At 42.4% G+C, this 20,523-nt stretch overlaps 2 protein-coding genes and 1 long non-coding RNA gene across 4 annotated transcripts in view; 1 reads left to right on the top strand and 2 right to left on the bottom strand.

Annotated features, from left to right (window-relative positions):
* LOC145423547 (uncharacterized) overlaps nucleotides 1-20,523 on the bottom strand; it is a 170,516-nt gene that overhangs the window by 109,225 nt on the left and 40,768 nt on the right. The window lies entirely within an intron of this gene.
* On the bottom strand, nucleotides 1,765-15,428 carry LOC145425927 (uncharacterized). Its single transcript, XM_080299410.1, has 5 exons — nucleotides 15,271-15,428; nucleotides 7,143-7,609; nucleotides 5,371-7,003; nucleotides 3,959-4,210; nucleotides 1,765-2,516 (listed from the first exon to the last, which is right to left on the bottom strand). Exons 2-5 carry the CDS (start codon nucleotides 7,531-7,533, stop codon nucleotides 2,078-2,080), a joined length of 2,715 nt encoding a protein of 904 aa, XP_080155536.1. The 5' UTR covers nucleotides 7,534-7,609; nucleotides 15,271-15,428; the 3' UTR covers nucleotides 1,765-2,077.
* Nucleotides 11,275-19,001, top strand: LOC145425947 (uncharacterized). Of its 2 annotated transcripts, XR_013906715.1 has the most exons (3): nucleotides 11,275-13,149; nucleotides 17,319-18,677; nucleotides 18,759-19,001. It is a non-coding gene; the product is annotated as an uncharacterized LOC145425947 (long non-coding RNA). The 2 variants fall into 2 exon arrangements; XR_013906714.1 differs by lacking the exon at nucleotides 11,275-13,149 and having other exon boundaries at nucleotides 16,069-18,677.

Genomic DNA, 20,523 nt, shown 5'->3' with positions numbered 1-20,523 from the left:
AACAAGTATTAACTAACACTAATGCTGAAGAGTGTGCAGCTGTTATAAAGTGTTAGCAGCAAAACACTAAACATCAACAATACAGAAACACACAGAGGGGAACAACAACATCTACAACAGCAGCTTCACCTGCTGCTCACATCACACACGTGGAAATCACATATTTACTAACATTTTACAGTTAATTCATTTAGATTAAGATTTGTTTACTTTGAAAATTAGACTCAATTAATATTTTCTGGTTCAGAAAAGTCTTAAACACAAAGATTCACATGTTAGTGGCCACGTTGAGCCTCCTGTCAGTGTTTAGTTTCACCAGACTAGCTCTCTGTACCTGGCTATATCACCATGGTAACAGATGCTGAACACAGCCTGGTGTAGATCAGGTTATGTTCAGTGTCAGATTAAAATCAGCTGTAAGTGACACATTTTCTCTGAGTCTTTTATGTCCAGTCTGCTCTGAGCTGGAGCTCATGATAACATGAACGTCACTTTGATGTGGTGACAAACTCCTTCACCAGATTGTGTGTCAGAGCTGAATGCAGCGAGTAACCTTTCATGTTTAAGTGGATCGAGGTCAAAGTGTCACAGCTGTCAGCTTACAAATAAACTGCAGCACAGAGCGCTCACACACATTCATTCATTCACATGTTAATGATTGCTACCAGCATCGCTTAGTCTCCTTTGATGCAGCAACAGTGTTGCCTGTGTTGTTATAGTTACATATTGTTTATAGCTCTGTGTCACCTGTTAATGTAACAATATTTCTTATTAACGGAGGTGAAATCAGTGGGTCTACTTTGTGTGGAAGAAGACAGAAATAACGTATGAATGGTCGTTGTGTGGATGTGGAGAAGAGAGGCCCCAAATGCAGGCTGAAGCTGAACATCCTGGATGACTCAAACTGTTTCCCTCTGCAGTGACAGCTGCTTGATGCTGTTTTGTTTTAAAGCCCATCAGAAACACATAAATACCTTAACAGTACAACTTTTATTAATATTTGTAATGAAGCTTTTTTTTCCCAGGAGGTCTTAGTGATGCTGTAAATGTCACTAAGTGCAGTTTTATTCTCACAGACAAACTGTCACATGTTAAAAAACTGTTGAAGGTAAACGTTACAAATTTGTGGACTCATTTCTATAAACTGGCTTCAATCAAGCAGCAACTAAATTGTCAAATAGAGCTAAAATATTTTCATGAATTATTTTCAGCACTCATTTATTGGTAGACCGACTTTATTGTGTGAAGAGCGTGTCGTGTACCTGAGCTGTGAGATAAAAGGCAGACACTGCAGCAAACTCCTCACTTCACTCTCTTCATGTGAGCAGCCTCTCAGCTCCACTTGTTTCTTCTCTGGTTGGAGTTTCAGCAGCTCCAGGAGGATGGAGGTCTTTCTCTCTGAGAGGTCTATGGACCAGACTGCAGGAGCTGACTGGAAAACTGGCTGTAATGATGGAAGGACACTCAGACCTGTTTTAGTCTCATAAGAGTACAGGTCCAGGAGGAAGTCACACCATTTCTCTTTAAGAGGACTGTTTTTGTATGTGCACACTGATGCTAACAGCTCCAGGATCTTCTCTCCTGTCTGCTGCTCTCTCTCTGCTGCTGCACAGAACAGACTCACAAAGATCCTCGTTCGGTCTTCATCTGATGTCTCAGCATCAACTCTGCAACAATAAGAAGGAAACATTTAGAGATGATTTGATGTGAGCTGCATTGAAACAACCACACACTGCTGATGGACCATCTGGTCCATGTTTCCTGTACATAATGACGCTCCATGTTAAATATAACATAAACGAGGGAAACATATCATCTCAGTTGCAGCACATAACTAATTTATTAATCCTCATAAAAACAAGAAAACACAAATATTTTAGAAATTTGTCAAAATTCCACTTTTAGAAGCTTCTTTAAATCAAGAAGAGACGGTAAAAACTTTACTTTAAGATTAAATGAATAGAAAAGTTGTTTTCTGCTTTCTTTGTAAAGTAACTATATACTATGTGTATACTGCATGTGGTGAACGCATGTTCTCCATCAAAACTCTTCACTAAGCTTCTGAATACAATCTGACTTACCTGAGCTGTGAGATAAAAGGCAGACACTGCAGCAAACTCCTCACTTCACTCTCTTCATGTGAGCAGCCTGTCAGCTCCACTTGTTTCTTCTCTGGTTGGAGTTTCAGCAGCTCCAGGAGGATGGAGGTCTTTCTCTCTGAGAGGTCTATGGACCAGACTGCAGGAGCTGACTGGAAAACTGGCTGTAATGATGGAAGGACACTCACACCTGTTTTAGTCTCACAGTCCTTCACATGGGAGCACAGATCCAACAGGAAGTCACTCTGATATTTGTCATTGTAATGAGAATGAAGAGGGAATGTCTGATAAGAGCAGACTGATGATAGCATGTTGAGGATCTTCTCTCCTGTCCTCTGTTCTCTCTCTGCTGCTACAATGAAGAGATTCACCAACAACTCAGTTTGATCTGAGAGATTTCCTGATGACTGACAGAAACTGGAAGAAAGAAAAGGAAACACGATGTGATGATTTGATCTGAGCACAACAAACAGAAACAAGCAGCACTGATACCGTCCTAGATATGTCTCAGATAAATATCTCCAGCATTAAAAATACATTAAAGCCATAAGGTCAGTATTAGAGTTGGTTCAATTATTTCTATAAAGTAACTCGACTGGATTTTAAATAGGGCTGAACGATTATGGAAAATAATCTAATTGCGATTTTTTTTGCCCCAATATTGCGATTGCGATGCGATATGCGATTATTTTTTAAGGTCTTTGTCTTCTGTATTATTAAACAAAGACAAGCAATACATCATATAGTATGGCCAATACTATATTACATAAATTTTAAACTGTTCTTTCCTGGAAGACAGACCTCTGTTATGATGACATGAGGTGATGCATGAATTGATGACTGACATTTTTATTTAACTTCTTCAATCACAACAGTATATTTGAACATACACAATAGTTTATTTTTAGCTTACAAACATCTGAGCATAAAGTGCTGACAAGGAACCCTGGTGTAAACATTAAAATGAAAGTCAGTGCAATGTGCAGATTGCAGAAATATACATAAACAAAATCAGTGGCTTTACCACACTCAGTTTTTCGACATCTGTGAACTACTAGACAGTCATTCAATTAAAAAATAATATTAAATAAATAAAACTAATAAATAAAAAATACACACATCTTACTGATCTCTGCAGTCAGTAACATTACACATAAAGTGCAAACATAAGAGCAATTGTATAAACACACACACAAACACGCCTTTAAAATTTAAAGGCGTGAAATTGGACGGTCTAGTTCTGATTAGCGTCACCGCTGTCTCGGTGGAGTTTAATAAACTCGGCCGTCTGCTTCTTGCTATCTAAAATATAACCAGACACTGGTGTAAATTCTCGACTGTCTCACACTTCTGTTTAATAAGTTTTCTGTTTGACGTTTAGTCAGCTGTGTGAAAACCAAGGAGGAACCCACCCGGGGGATTAATAAAGTTTTATTTTATCTAATCTAATAACTTTAATCTCAGCCAAACCGATTTACTCACGAACAAACAAAACACTGAAAAAAGCCCAACAATAACATTTTTAGGTTGTCTAAGTGACGTATATATATTACGTTTAACCCGAGCAGCGAAACTCCGCGGTGATCTGAACATGATGTGCCGGGAGTTGTGCCGTTCTCGGACAGCCTTCGGCGCGTCGCTGTGATGTAATCGGTCTACAAATGCGTCCTCAGGAGGATGCAGCCCATGAATTTGGACATGTCCAGAGTATAATCGCAGCCTTTGCGGTTAGAAAATTGCACTTGATCATGTCGCGATATTATCGCAAATGCGATATATCGTTCAGCCCTAATTTTAAACCACAATTGAAGATCACATGAAAACATTGAGTGTTTAATAAGTAAAACCAAAGAGCATACCTGAGTGAGTGGATGTGGGGTAAATGGTGTAAGAGGAACGAGCTCGCACTTTGACAGACTCTGTGATCACAGTGAAGGCAGACTTTCACCTTCCTCTTCTGCAGGACTCTCACAGCTCGGTCATACAGTTGTGTTTCACTGTTGACTGGGAGGTGCAGCTGATTCTCAGTGAAGTCAAGTAAACTCACGTAATCCACGTCCCCATCAATCAGAAGAGAAATGGTCCACAGCTGGCGTGACAAGGAGTCACTCCTACAGTTGGAAGGTTGGTAGAGAACTTCATTAGTTCACATTTAATCAGCTGCTGAGAACAAAGTCTATTTGTGTAGATTCATGCTGAAACTGAAGAACCATGTTCGCCTTTTTCATGCAAAACTCCTAATTTATGCAAAGCTGCCAGAGGCTTAAGAGGATTGACTCTGCATACGATATAAACCAGAGACGGGTGAGCTGATGTGAGTTTGCAGCCTTCAAGGTTTAGAAAGTAAATCTTAAACAAGTGTAAAATCTATATTCAAAATACGAACAGATATAGTCAGCAGAGTCACCGCAGTTTGAACAGGATGTAAGAATCATTCTGTCTACAGAAATAACACCATATAAGACACATGTGGAGCTTCAAATGTTAGAGATCCTGCAGCTGGCTTTTGGGGCTGTGCAGGGCTCTCTCTTCTGGAAGATGATTGAATAAAAAGAAATATAAAATGTTTTGACCACTATGAGTCAGAGTTTCTCTGTTCTATCATGGGGACAAAAGAATCTGGGTTTAATACTAATTTACCTCTTGTAGCAGTTTTTATCTCTGGTTATAAGGACAACTTTAACCTCCTAGGATGTGGCGCCCACATATGGGGACATCACATTTTGGTTGCCTACTAGACAACAATACTAAGTTTTGCTCTTTCAAATGAACCACGTGGCTCAAAGGGGCACAATTGTTGTTTCTCCTTTTGTTTTTGTACTCAGGAAAAATGCTGCTGTGTTCAGACACCAAATAAAGAGTTTTGTACATCATTACTCAATTGTGACTGTATAGTGTTCTACTATAAAGTCACAAGAGCAAAAAGAAATGTAAAATGCATGAAAGAGTTCGGGTGTTAGGAGGTTAATGGACTGATCATTGCTGACGTGTTTGGGTCTTGCTGTTTGGTTAGAAACTAAAAAACAAAGATACTTCTCTTAAATCTTAAAGGTTTTGACTCACTGTCAGCTTGTTTGTTGTGTTCAGGAGACGAGCTAATATTTATAATTCATTGTACATTAATGAGAAAACTGTATTGAACTAGCAGACTAACAACATCAAAATTTATCTAAAGACATTTTTGTAGAGGAAATCCTTATGCTTTACATTTAAAACATTAAAAACAGATGTACAGAACCCTTTAACTTCAGATCTAAATGTTCTCACTTACCTTTGAAGTTTGCTGAGGCATCCCAGCAAAGGCCTCATTCCCTGTTTTGATACTGTTGTATCCTCCAGGTTCAGCTCTATTTTCCTCTCCTGACTCTGGCTGATAACATAGGCCAGAACACAACACTGCTGAGGATCAAGAGTCTCTCCACTCGCATCAATACAGTAGTCCAGTTTATCCAGGAGGCAGAGGCAGGCATCAGGTGACTGAGACTCATAGAGGCATTGACATAAGAACATTAAGTCCATTTCACAGTCTTCACTGTCACTACAACCTACAAAGGTGGTCACCAAGTGTTTGAAGAACCAGCCAGACGTGTCTCTGAGCTGCTGAGGAGGAAGGAGACCTTCTAACAAATCAGTGTTCTTCTCATTCAACAGTCCACACAGGAAAGGGACCAAGTGTTTCATGTGTTTGCTGCCCTGAACCAGACACTGCTGTAGAACACATCTGGTCTTCTCTGGATCCTTTAAGACCCACAGAGCTGCAAAAAACTCCTGAACCGTGTAGTGGAGAAAGGCACACAAGGGTTTCCTTACAGTTGGGCTGATTTGAATTACATTCCTGCTCAAAATGACCAAATTAGCACAGCTGTCTAGTTTGGGCAGTGATGTTAGGCTCACATTTTTCCCTTCTGTTGCACAAAAAGCTGCCTGAGATAAAGACAGTATTGCATCCCATTTAGTGCTTTCATTTTCAGATGTCTTGGAAACATTCCTCTGATTGCAGAAATGGAGGATATTGAGGTATATTTCAGTAACTGTGCAGGGATGTGGAGAGAAATCTGAGCCCTCAAAGCTAAAGCAGGCGACCACCATCAGGGCGTACATGGGGACGTGGCAAAGAGAGAATAACTCCAGGTTACACAAGACTTTGTTGAGGTGGTTCTCACTCAGATTCTTGGATAAGTACTCTCTGATGCCCTGCTCACTGAAGCCTTTCACTTCCACTCTGAGACAGTCCCAATCCAACAGGAAGTCTGCTGACTCCACCTCTGGTCTGCAGGTGATGATGATCTTTGCTTCAGGTAGAAGGGTCTTCTGTATGAGCTCCAGCACTGCAGACTGAGTTGATGTAGAGGGAACATTTGGTACTCCATCAAAAATGATGGTAACACTGTCAGCATTATTCTTTATGTCCACTAAGACCTCATCGTTGCCTTCATCTGGTTCACAGAACACACTGAAGAGAAGATCCTCCAGTTTATGGACCTCTGTGATGTTGGGTGTTTCTCTCATATCAAAGTAGAACATGTAATCTAGATCCTTGTTATCTTTCTCTGACCACAGTTTCAAAATCTGATGGACCACAGCTGTTTTCCCAGTTCCAGGTTTTCCTACCAAAAGGATTTTTCTTTCATATGTTTTCAGCAGTTCACTGGGAGAGGTTCCATGTTTGTCCTCGGGTATGTAGGCCTTGAGTTTTTTAGTGCGAACCTTCCTGCTTTTCTTGATCTTTGACTTTTTTATTTTGGATGCTGAAGCCTGTCCTGGTGTGTCTAACACAAGTGAAGTGTAGGACAAAGACGTCTCCTTGTTGAACAGGACTGCTTTACTTTGGATCCATGATCTTTCTGAAATCTTCTGAGCTTTAAATTTCAACTTTTGCTGGTATCTGTGACACGGTTTAGGGCCTGAAAGAAAAGAGGTGTAGGAGAAATTAATTAAAAATTTATTTAGGGATTTAACTCATGTGTCACTGAACAACACTGCATTATAAAAGAGTGTGATCACGAGAAATCTTGCCACAGACTTCAGTTTGTTTAAAAATACCTTGTAAGTATGTTACATCCATGTTGGTGTCATCCTTGAAGGAAAAGCAGCTGATCCAATAGTTCAGGTCAAATTTGTCTTGTGAAGAGGAATCTGATGCTGTAATTTCCAGAAAAGATGGCGGCCTTTCTGTTCTTCTCTTTCTTGTTATGTCAATAATCCTGAGAAACTCATAGCAGGCTGCGTCCCCCTTTTTTATGACACGGTTCACAATCTCTCTGGTTTTGTCAAAGTCGTCACCCGCTGTCTTTATTTTACTGACTTCTTCCTCTGAGAAAACTTCTTTCTGGTAGAGATGCTCTACAATCCCATTGAGCCCCTTTAATGTCCCCACCAGTTTGGGCTTGGCCCTCCTGACGTACTCCACAGCGGACTGAGATGTACAAGCCATGTTTCCTTTATTTCATGTACAAGCCATGTTTCCTTTATTTCATGTACAAGCCATGTTTCCTTTATTTCCTGGGTTTCTGTTGAAAAAAATGTGGATTTAAACAAAATGTAATTCATTTCAAAGATTCAGACTAATATATAATTTTGATGTTGCTCCTGTTCCTAGCATTGCTAGGCTTTGTTTTAAATTGATGTGAAACATCAAGATGGCGCCGGTGAGGTCGGCTGCCGTCACGACTGCTCCGACCACTTTTTCTTTGTCTTTGCTTTTTAAGTTAGTTTTCAGCGTTTCTAAATCGGCAAAATCATCACCATTGGGTACATTAGGTATGACCGTGACACTCTTGTTTCTATTGGTATACAATGTACTCACATTTCGAAGTTTTTAACTCCGGATCCGAGCTGGCCGAGTGAGATCTTGAGGGAGAACAAAGTGAAGCGGCGGCCTAGAGGGAAGCGAGCCGGCGTCAGGAACAGGCTGAGAGCTCGTGCACACCGCACACCTCTGCCTAGCATCCTGCTCGCCAACGTCCAGTCACTGGAGAACAAGCTTGACGACCTCAGGGCCAGGATAAAGTTCCAGAGAGACATTCGGGACTGCAATCTCCTCTGCTTCACCGAGACATGGCTGAACCCAGCGGTGCCGGACCACGCCATCCAGCCGGCCGAGTTCTTCTCGGTTCACCGCATGGACAGGACACGGGACTCGGGGAAGTCAAGGGGAGGCGGCGTGTGTTTAATGGTGAACAACAACTGGTGCAACAGTGCGAACGTTGTTCCTCTCACACGCTCCTGCACACCAAATCTGGAACTACTGTCCATCATGTGTCGCCCTTTTTATCTACCTCGGGAATTTACATCGGTCATTATAAGTGCCGTTTATATTCCACCACAAGCGGACACGGTCACCGCCTTATGCGAGCTGCATGAGGCACTCACACAGCACCAGACACAACACCGGGACGCTGCGCTTATTGTGACGGGGGACTTTAATAGCGCCAACCTCAAACGCGCAGCGCCGAACTTTTATCAACACATCACCTGCCCCACCAGAGGTGAAAGGACACTGGACCACTGCTACACTACGGTCAAGGACGGCTACAAGGCACAATCCCGCCCTCCGTTTGGCAAATCTGATCACGCCGCCATCTTCCTCATGCCAAAATACAAACGAAGGCTGAAACAGGAAGTTCCGGTTCAGAGGAAGGTCGCGCGCTGGACGGATCAATCAGTGGCCGCGTTACAGGACGCACTCGATGACGCAGACTGGGGCGTGTTCAGAAACAGCTCCGATGATGACGTCAACGTGTTTACGGAAGCGGTTGTGGGATTCATCCGGAAACTAGCGGATGATACCGTGGAGACAATGACTATCAAAACGTTTCCCAACCAGAAGCCGTGGGTGGATAAAACCATCCGCGACGCTCTGAGATCCCGCACCGCTGCCTACAACACGGGACTCACGACGGGGGACATGGACCCGTACAAAGCCGCGTCATATAACGTGCAGAGGGCGGTGAAAGAGGCGAAGCAGCGCTACGGGAGGAAACTAGAGTCACAACTCCAACAGAGTGACTCTAGGAGCCTGTGGCGGGGACTAAGGACAATAACGGACTATAAAGCACCAACGACCGGTATGACGAACGCGGCCGTGACTCTGGCAGACGAGCTGCACACATTCTATGCTCGCTTCGAGGCTGCAGCTAAGGTCTCCAACAATGCTAGTGTTAGCGGCGCTAACGGCTGCAGACAGGAAGATACTGCCAGCACCGGAAACGTGCTCGTCATCTCCGAGCATGAAGTAAGGAGAGCCTTCAAGAGAGTGTACACCAGGAAAGCAGCAGGACCAGACGGCATCCCAGGTCGTATCCTCAGAGACTGCGCATACCAGCTAGCTCCTGTGTTCACTGAGATATTCAACATCTCTTTATCTCAGTCGGTGATCCCCACATGCTTGAAAGAGTCCATCATTGTCCCTGTCCCGAAGAAACCCCACCCTGCTTCTCTCAATGACTATCGCCCTGTAGCCCTCACCTCAGTAGTGATGAAGTGCTTTGAACGCCTGGTCAGAGACTTCATCATTTCTTCACTACCAGACACACTGGACCCACTACAGTTCGCTTACCGTCCAAATCGTTCCACAGACGATGCCATCTCTCATCTCCTCCACACATCACTCACTCACTTGGACACTAGAAGGGGGAATTATGTTAAAATGCTCTTCATAGACTACAGCTCTGCATTTAACACCATAATTCCCTCCACACTCACCACCAAGCTGGAGCATCTGGGACTCAGCTCATCTATGTGTCAGTGGATCTCCAACTTCCTAACTGGGAGACCACAGGCAGTAAGGATGGGCGGACATGTCTCAGCCTCCACCACTCTCAGCACTGGAGCCCCCCAGGGGTGTGTTCTGAGCCCCCTGCTGTACTCTTTGTACACATATGACTGTGTGGCCACTACCAGCTGCACCACCATCATCAAGTTTGCTGACGACACCGTCGTGGTGGGCCTGATCTCTGATAACAACGAGACGGCCTACCTGAAGGAGATTAGGAATCTGGAAAACTGGTGCCAGAGGAACAACCTCCTTCTAAACGTCAGTAAGACAAAGGAGCTGATAGTGGACTTCAGCACTAAGCAGGAGAGGAACTACCAGACCCCTGTCATCAACGAGTGCCCAGTGGAGAGAGTGGACAGCTTCAAATACCTCGGAGTTCACATCACGCAGGACCTGTCATGGTCCTGTCACATCAACACCGTGGTGAAAAAGGCCCGTCAGCGTCTCTACCACCTCAGACGCTTGAGAGACTTCCAACTGCCCTCCAAGGTGCTCAGGAACTTTTACTCGTGCACCATAGAGAGCATCCTGACGGGAAACATCTTAACCTGGTTCGGGAACAGCACCATGCAGGACAGACGAGCTCTACAGAGGGTTGTGCGATCAGCTGAGCGCACCATCCGCTCCGAGCTCCCTGACCTGCACTCAATCTACAGCAGGCGGTGCTGGACCAAGGCCAGGAAGATGGTGAAGGACCTCAGCCATCCCAACAACAGACTGTTCTCTCTGCTGAGGTCAGGAAAGCGATTCCGCTCCCTGAAGACCAACACAGAGAGACTGAGGAGGAGCTTCTTCCCGCAGGCGATACGGTCTCTCAATCACACCACCACACAGTACTGACCCACACATACAGTTCTTACACACACACTGGACATTCTGGACATTTGTTTCACTTCATCACTTAAATCACTGCTGCTGTTATTGTGTATATATTTATTTATACTTCTTGTGTATTTTGTTCATACATTCTTATATAGTTCTATATTGTGTATTGTGTATTTTGTTGTACAGTTATTTTATTTTCAATTTAATTTATATATTTTATCTTATTCTTTCCCAGTGTGTTGTACAGTTATTTCATTTTTAACCTTAATTTATATTTTATTCCTTCCTAGTTAAATTTACCCTTTTAATTTTTCATATTTATTTCCTATCTTATTCATAGCCTTTTCCTTATTTGTTTTCTTTAGGTCACGAGCAGTTGTCCAAGCATTTCACTACATATCGTACTGTGTATGACTGTGTATGTGACAAATAAAAAAATTTGAATTTAAGTGTGTTTATAATTTATCCTCAGTCTTTGACTTTTAGTTTTTTCAGCATTCTGGTTTTTGATTTTATTTTCTTGTCTTCTTTAAATGTTTTTTTCTTTATTATTTTGCAAGTGACAGCGCCAAAGTATTCACTCACTGTGTATTTACTGTTTCGCTAGCTTAGCTTAGCTCTCTGTCTCTCTTCCACAGCATGTCTTTATCCTGTCTTCCTTCTCTTACCCCAACCAATCACAGCAGATGGCTGCCCCTCTTTGGGCTCTCACACTCTGAGGGGCCTCTGGATGTCTGCCTGGATCTCCTCCATGCCTGCTTCATGCCCTCATTGGAGGGGCTATCACTCCCCACACCCTCTAGCATATTGTTAAATGGAGAAATGTCTTAAAGCATTCTCAATCATCCAGGAAAGTAAATCTCCAAAAGTTGATTCTGTTCATCTGGACGTAGCGTTTTGTGGGAGAAACGTTTCATCATCATCCAGGTGACTTCTTCAGTCTCAGCTGACTGCAGGTTTCAATCTTATAAACAAGAAATTTGCATATTGACTGAAACCAGCCCACTGAAGGAACAATGGGCTGGGAGGTCAGTTTCTTCATCATTAATATGCAAATTGTCATGACCATTGATCAAAGACCATTGATCAATGTGATGAAATGTTGCTCCCACTGAAAATGCTACCTCCAGATGAACAGAATCAACTTTTGGGTACATGGAGAAACCTTTTGAATACAAGCGCGCTCACGCACTTAAGCAATGCGGTTGAAAAATGTGGGTGCGCCTAACTTTTGTGCTGGTTTTCTTAGGCGCACCAGTGCAATCATGGCAAAAAGTTAGTGTAGAGCCCTGTAGATGAGACCTAAACTAAACACAACTGTAGCGACTTCCACAGTCGCTAGAGGTCGGGGTGGAGTCTGCCTATTTGCCTGACGCGCTGTCAACTTTACGCAATAATGCGAGAGGTGGAATTGCTTGCTTGTTTATTAAAGTGCTTTGAGAGTTTACAGAGTAATGTGATCGGCTCCTGATTCAGACTCTTAAACATCACAGGCTCTGATGCAACAAGGGGAAACTCGTGCAGCGGTCAACAAAAACTGCGGCTCCAGCTCTCCTCTCAGAGAATGACAGACTGACAACGCCCTCTTAATTTCACCACTAGCACCCACGTGACTCCCGTTACACATCACCATAGCAACCAAACAAATGAAAACCCAGTGATCATCAAAATTTAACACATTTAGTTATGGCTGCTACAACAACAAAACCCTGACTAAATAACGGCACAAGAACTTAATATATTTCCAATATAACATAAGAAATCAGAAAATACAAAATAAACTCAAACAGCTGGGTCACACACCCAGCCCCTGACAAATTGTCTGATTAGAAACATCTGGAAAAACACAAGAAGACCCTCACTGTTGTTTAACTTCCACAGCTGAAAAGACTCTCAGCTGATCTGCATGTTTCATCATTTCCTCTTATTGTTTTTTACTAAATGTTTATTGCTTAGTGTTCAGTCCATCGTGTCAGTGAGGGGCACAGACCAGAGGGAGGAGAGCAGGTAATCATCATATCTGTGAGCTTTAGAGCAGACTGAAAATTACTACTTTAAATATTCATAGATTATTTTGAATAGGAAGAAGAAATCATCTGTGGTTCTCATGTCATGTTAAGAAAAAATAATATTACAATTGTGTATTAAACAAGTAGATTTTAATGTTTATTACAGTCACTAACTCATCATGTAAAATAAGCCACAGAAATTAGCATTGGTTACACCGCACAGTGCAAAAGTCTTGAGCCACCCATGACATCATTATATTTCCCTTCTAAGGATCCAGATGTTTTTCTAATTTCTTAATGCAACAAGTTTCCAGGTTTCTTTGAATATGGTGTAAATGTTTGTTTGTTTCTCTGCCTGCTACAAATCTATTGTAGGATTTGCCCAGCTCGCCTCTCCCGGACAACCTTCCGCTCTAAGCTTCACCTCCACCCACGTCAAGTAAGGCTGCTGCAATCTGCTGCAGGTTCACTGAAACCACGTCTAGCCTGCTTTCAACACGTCCCTGTCACAGTGACTCTGAGGTCTGCAGCTCATAACTGCACTTGCCAATAGCTTCAAGGTTCCTGCTGGATGTTACCCCGTGCCTGGTTCCCCATTCCTCGTCCTTGATGACCCCCCCCCCCCCCCCCCCCCCCCCCTTTGTGACTCTTAGCCCTCACCCTAGCACATGTGGGGACTCCTGGCACTATGGTGGCTCACTGAAATGTTTAGTCATAGTACTGTTTCATAGTTTATAGCGTTTTTCTCACAGTACTGATCATACCGGTTCCTTTAGTGCTTCGACAGCATCTCATAGCTTGTAGATCATTTCTAGTGATTCATTTTGTTTCATGCAAAGTGATGTGACTCCTTGTAAAAGAACATCCCTCAGAACTGGTTTTTAGGCTCTCGTCTTTAGTTTGTCTTTCACTAAAAGTCTTGTTTTCATTACTCTCTTTTGTCACACCTGACTTCCTGTAATAAACTTTGAGATCTGAGAGTTATTTATTTCACACTTGGTTCAACAGTTTCCCTTCATACACACACAAACTGTGATTTCCCTTAATATCACACTGCACCCCTGAGTGAACAGGAGCAGGAAGAAGAAAATATTCTTATTAAACCGTGTCCCCTATCTGCACTCCAAATGATATTACAAGTGGGCACCATCAACCAAGGAACACATTAACGTTTGTCTACAGTTCGTAGCACAAAGCACACAACAAGAATATAACCAGCAATATACCCCACCGCATAATAGCAAGGAGAAGAGAATGACCCCCAGTTAACTCACATTTCTTTCAAATTCATCATATTGATTTATCATTTTAAACATAGCACATTTTAAAACAGCGCATGTTTGTACAACTCTTACAATTATAATGAGCAGTTCCACAATCTTATAACCGTTGGACTCATTTGTGTAGTCCTGCCAACTGATGCTAAAAATGATATTTCCTTCTGTCCTCACCTCCTAAACAAATTGAAAATGATATTTGTAACTTGAGGGCTAATATATTATTTTTAGCCTTATTTTGTCTGTAATTTCACTAAATCTTTCAATAGTTTCAATTTTATGAACAAATGATTCGTTTGTCCTCTGTATTTAACGTGAATATGAATCCTTTGTGTCACTTTCTTCTGTAATAAATATGGAGGTTTTATGGTATTTACATATGTATCCCCCCAAATTTCTACACAGTAACTAAGATACAGGAAAAAGTATAAAGTATGCATCGCCTTGTAGTCTAATAAATCTCTAACCTTACCCAAAATATAAATGTTTTTAGCCATCTTATTTTAAGTGCTTTTGAGTTGTGTCCACTCCCTCGTTTCGGGCGTGACAATCTGTTTTATTTCTCCACTATTAAAAACACTCTGGGATAACAGCTGAATGATTACTGGTTGATCTCCGGGATTTCACAAAAAACATTAAACAACATAAACTTTCTTTACTGTTTTGTAATGTCTGTAGTTTCTAATTATTGCTTTTAAATCGTATTATTTCACTACTTAAACTCTTCTGCACAAAGTTTGAAGTCAAAAACATCCCTGGCCTTTGATTTGGTCACTTCCTGTAACCGTGACGGGAAAAACACGAACAGCTGTGTCTGTCAGAGACCCTGCAGTACTGTTAGAATGGTTTATGGATGTATTTGTTGATTGTTGTTATTAACATTATACATTTCTGTGTTACACTGTCTGCTGTAATGTACAATAATCCTTCCCCTGAGTAGCCCGGTATGGCCGACGCATCGCCGTAATAAAGGCAGCCATATAGATATGACCTATATATTTTACAAAAAACCAAAAAACGTTTGCCGTACATACAAGTTAGAGTCGTAACACTTGTGTCTCTCTTTAAACGTTTACAGCTCGGTTTATGGTTCCCGTGTCTGCAGGAACACCTTATTTAACGTCAGCGTATCCTATCATATCCTGAACACATGCGGAGAGTTTACCGCGTGGATCAAGTTTAAAGCGAAAATAACTGAATGTGACGATGTTATGAAACACACACTCGAAGTAACGGCGGGAGTCTGACCGCAAAACATCTTTAAAACTAAAGAGAAAACATACCTGAGCAGCGAAGCAGAGCCTCCGAGCTGAAGCTACTTTCATTCATAAAGAAACACTTCCTGTAGTTCCTCCTCAGCTGTGTAGGTCCTGCTGGTGTCCACACGATGGCGCCATTGTAGTAGCAGACAGATGACACAAACCACTTCTGTGGACTTTGAAAATGTTTTCAGTGAGAAACGGAAAACATTAAATGACTGAAATAGAAAGATCATTCTATAAATACACTGACAACAATAAATAGCGTGATATACACAAGGGCACAAATATAAAGAGTGAAAATGTGTAGTCAAAAGCTTCACACTGTCAGCTTTCACCAATACAAAGATCGAGCAGATGCAAAACGAGTACCAGCAAAATATCATTGCTCACTCACATCACTCAGTCGTTACACTGCACCGACAGTTTGCAGCTGCATGCCTGAATGTCTTCACATCACGAAGGATTTAATGTATAGATTTATTTTGACATGTTATTAATATACTGTACTACTTGTTGTAGTTAAAACAAGTCAAACTTGCATCAACACAACTAAATTTCTCTCCACCAGTCTAAACCAGTCCTACAAATATCTCCCAGTGTGGCAGCACAGATAACCACTGGTGTATAAGGTGCTTCTGAATTCACAATACTTTGATGAAGAACCTGCTGAGTAAACAATCAGCCTGTTATTATTGCTTCCTACATCTGCTTTTTGAAAACCTCCCAAAGGCCCGTTTAAGAGCCACGTCAGTGTATTTGTATCTGTTCTTGCTGCATCTTCATTGGTCTGTCTCTCTGTTGCTATCTGTTGTTTTGTCTCTTTAGCTCTTCATCTTTTTGTTTTTGTCAGTTTTTGTCAGTGAGCTGGTGAACTTTTGTGTGTCTGCTGCCTTTGTTTGTGTGTTCTCAACAAGATTCGCCCCAAATTCAAGCCCTGCACATCTTGCCAGACTCCCAATCAGGAAGCAGAAAAACCTGCTGTCTCCGCTCTGGAAGTCTGTCCACCAAGAAAAGCTCTGACTTCTGCTAAATGGGCCAAACTGGGCAGAAAGTATACAAACACATCCTTATAGAATATGATGTAACACTATAATTCTGAAATATAGTGGGCCATGAAAGATACACCCGACTCATCCTGCAGCCTTCAATTGGAGCCTCCAAAGGATGCAGACCCTGGCTGCGTCCCAATTCAGGGTCTGCGGCCTTAAAGGCCACATTTTGAGGCCAATTGCATCACAGTGACGAAATGAAGGCTGTCCCAACTCAAAGGCTGCTCGAGATGCGGCCTTCATTTCCCTGACAACAACAGCAGACACGTGGTGTGTGTGCGGGTGTCTGCCTCTTATAACCACAGTGATTCTCCTGTGGTTTGAAATCTCACGTGATCTTGTGACGTGATCACGAGTCCAAACACTAACAGGTCACCTCAACAAGAACAGATTCGATCCTAATGATTTAGTTACCATAGAAACCTGAAATGGTTTGGTTGACAGCACATGTTAGACTGTTGTAAACGTCACAGCCACACAGTCACACTTCCTGAGTGTTTCTAACATGATGGATGTGAAACACTGAGTGATGCTTCATCACATTCACACTCACAGCTCCTCTGTCAGTGTCTCAGCTATGCTGGCAGCCTGGAGTCACCTGTAACATGACTGTGGGCTGATGCTGAACTCTGACTCTTATATGTGTCTTATTAACCTCAGAGCTGCTCAAACTGAGGGAGGCGGGACTTACAGCACAGGAAGTGATGTCAGAATATAAAGGCTTTTAGTCCTGAGTGAGTGACAGGTTTGACGGTGACGTGGATCTCCTTCAGACCTGGATCACAGTCTTCACACTAAACCCTTTAAAAAGTGTGTCGTTGTGCAGTTAAAGCTGTTTGTGTGACACTCTGCTGCTGCCTCAAACCACATTGTGCGCTGTCTATCTTGCGTGCTGCACAATAGCGTTTAATATTTAGTATCTACTGTTATCTACTGCTAGCTAGTTTATTGTGATGGTGCTGTATTTATTATGTTGCTCTTTTTTTGTTTGCTTTCTCTTCTGTTTTTTTCTCCATACAGGTGATCCAGGTGTTTTTTCTCTCTTCCCCCCCTTCTCACCGTCTCTTCTCTCCTCTGGTTTTCTTTCTCTCCCTCTCTTTCTTTCATTCTTTCTCCCTGTCCTATCCCTCAGTCATGTCTGTCCTGTTTGTAACAACCGAAAATAAAATAAACTCATAATTATAATAAAGGTCAATCAAATGGACCAATATGGCAAGGCCATGATGATCCACTGGGTAAAATAAATCCGCTTGGCATCTTTCTTGGCCTTAAGACAACAATTCTGATGGTAAAGATCCAAACGGGACAAAAAAAAAAAAAAAAAAGTAGAATGGGAGGCAGAGCCTTCAGTTTTCAGGCCCCTCTTCTGTGGAACCAGCTTCCAGTTTGGATTCAGGAGACAGACACTATCTCTACTTTCAAGATTAGGCTTCAAACTTTCCTTTTTGCTAAAGCATATAGTTAGGGCTGGACCAGGTGGCCCTGGATCCTCCCTTAGTTACACTCCAAAAACTCTGTTGTTGGATGAACACAATTTAATCATGGCACCTTTTTCTACGTGATTTAACCAAGTACAATAACCGATTTTTGACCATGTCAAACCAACACATTTGGCATTTGGTTGTTTGATGTAATCAGATTACCTTGGATCATTGTAGTATACTCACATTAACTTGAAGAGATTTATTTAAGCATGTAGATTGAAAGTTTTAATTCATTCAACACAAGTTAAAAACTTCAGGAGAACACAATGAAATCTTGTTGTTTGAACAACTACTTTGTTAATCAAGGGAATTGCTGCTAGTCTTGCTTAACGAACCAATATGTGGGTTGATGGTTTAATAGAGACAAACAACCATTTACACTTACATTCATGGGTAACTTAGAATCACCAATAACTCTAATTACACCCTGCAAACCAGCCAGATTGTGGATTTGAACCCAGGCCCTTCTTGCTGTGAGGCTTAACAAAACTAGGAAAGTTGTGATTGATGCAGAGTTTTCTGTATGTTTTTGTCTTTGACAGGTTAAACCACAATAAACAGCAAACACGTAGTGTGGGTGTAGTTGTCTGTCTCTTAAAACTCCAGTGATTTTCCTGCAGTTTGACATCTCATGTGTCATGGTCCCCGCACCTCGCCAGCTGACAGCAGTCAGGCTTTGTTTTGTTTTTTCTCCTCTCTCGCCTCTGCTCTCCCTTTCTCTCTCGTCCTCTCCCACTCTCTCTTTCTCCTGCCGGGGCGGAGCTCAGTATGGGCTCCTGCTCCTGGCCCACACACCTGGAGATGATCAGCACACCTGCCGCTGATTATGAGAATTGGAGTCCTACTTAAGATGGCGAGTCTGCTCTACTCGTCGCTGGATCGTTGAGCCGTCAGCGTCAGTCGTCCTGCACTCTGCAAAGTTTGTTCGTGAGTACGTCTGAACCAGGAGACTAACTGTTTCTCTGTCTGTGTATAGATTTCCCCTGGACCTGTTTTCCCTGTGCACGGTGACTGAGCGTGAGCAAGAGTGATAGAGGAAAGAAGAGGAGCTGTGTGTGGTTGCGAGGGCTGTATGGAAATCTCCCGTCCCTGGACTCCTGCCCCTTTCACTCCCGGACCCTGGAACCACAGCCCCTTTTCCCCAGACACCGTTGTGTGTGTGTATATATATTTCACCGTGGAGAACACTGTAAATAAATTCACTTTTGATTTGAAGAAACTTGTGGTCTGCGCCTGAGTCCGCTCCACTAATCGTGACATCATGGTATCTTGTGAATTTCGTGAGTCCAGGCAACAAACCACTCTTACTAGATTGTATCCTGTCATCTCAACATGAACAAGAATTAAGTTGCTGAGTTTCATGCAGATGCTACATGATTTAATTATGTTCACCATAGAAAAATGAAATTATTTAGTTCAAATTACAAGTTTGAATCTTGTACATGTAACAACCACCCAATAGGTGTAGGCTGCTGGGGGGCTCCCATGATGCACTGGGTGTTTCTTCTTCACTCACTATGTGTTAATACACCTGTACGTCTTTAATCATTAGTTATTATTCATATCTGGCTCTTCCACAGCACATCTTTGATGTCTTCTTTCTCTCACCCGAACTGGTCACATGGCTGCCCCTCCCTGAGCCTTTGGCACATCCTGTGGCTGCAGAATAAGCAGCAGCTCAGGAAACAACACCTACAAAGTGTTTTCAGTTTGACCCACAGAGCTGCAGAGCATGATGGGACCCGGTGATAAACTGGAGCAAAGCTCATGCTAACATCACACACAGCAAACATGTTAAACAGGGAGGACGGTAACAGAGGGAATGATCAGGACAGTGAGCTGCGGTCACCACAGAAACACTGTTTACACAGACTCCACAACATTGTGTCGGTGTTGTGTAATCTGTGCCGAACACAGAACAGAGACGTGATAAGAAAACCTCTGATCAAACATGATGAATCCTCAAGTGTCAGTGAGAATAACAGAAAGGGAAAAGTGAGTCATTTGTCATGAGAAGTGGGGCTCAGGAGGTGGAGCAGGTCACCTGACAACAGAAAGGTCGGTGGTTTGATCCCTGGCTGCTCCAGTCTGCATGTCAAAGCATCTTTGCTGGTCATGTTACTATGGTAACCCAGAGGAGTTTAATATGATAAGTATCAATTTATTCATTAAATGAGACAATCAGTCAAAAGTCAATCAGTCATTTTTAATCAGCAGTGTTTTTGGAATCATCACATAAATTTAAAACAAAACCAAAAACGCTGAACAAGTTTGTAAAGTTTCTACAGTGTTTCCACTTTTCTTCTCTCACTTCTTCTTCTTCTTGGTCTCCTCTCTGGGCAGACATGCTTTCACTTCCAGCAGCTGAAACATGAAACATGAGCTACACTTTGCATGTTCACAGTGATGCACGCGTTTGTAATTGTACAAGATTATAACTGATGATGCTGTGACAACATGTTCTGTTGAAATAACTTCACCACAGCTGACACAGAACGATACAAACACATATTTTAAAGCTATCATTTTATAATTGAATGTTATGAACAGTAACAGAGTTACAGTGTAAATGAAACATATTCACAGCGCTGTTTGCTACGATGAGTCACCGTCCTGTACTTTATGAGTGTTTAAGTTCTTTGAGTCGTCAAGTTTACGTCTCACGGATTATTCTGGAACTCCTGTTTGTCTCGGTGTCTGTTTCCCTTCCTCTCTGTGTCGAGTCTGCGTCTCTGTCTTCT

This window comes from Astatotilapia calliptera, chromosome 3 (assembly GCF_964374335.1).
Source record: "Astatotilapia calliptera chromosome 3, fAstCal68.1, whole genome shotgun sequence".
Taxonomy (NCBI): Eukaryota; Metazoa; Chordata; class Actinopteri; order Cichliformes; family Cichlidae; genus Astatotilapia; species Astatotilapia calliptera.
This window is presented reverse-complemented; position numbering and strand designations above follow the sequence as displayed.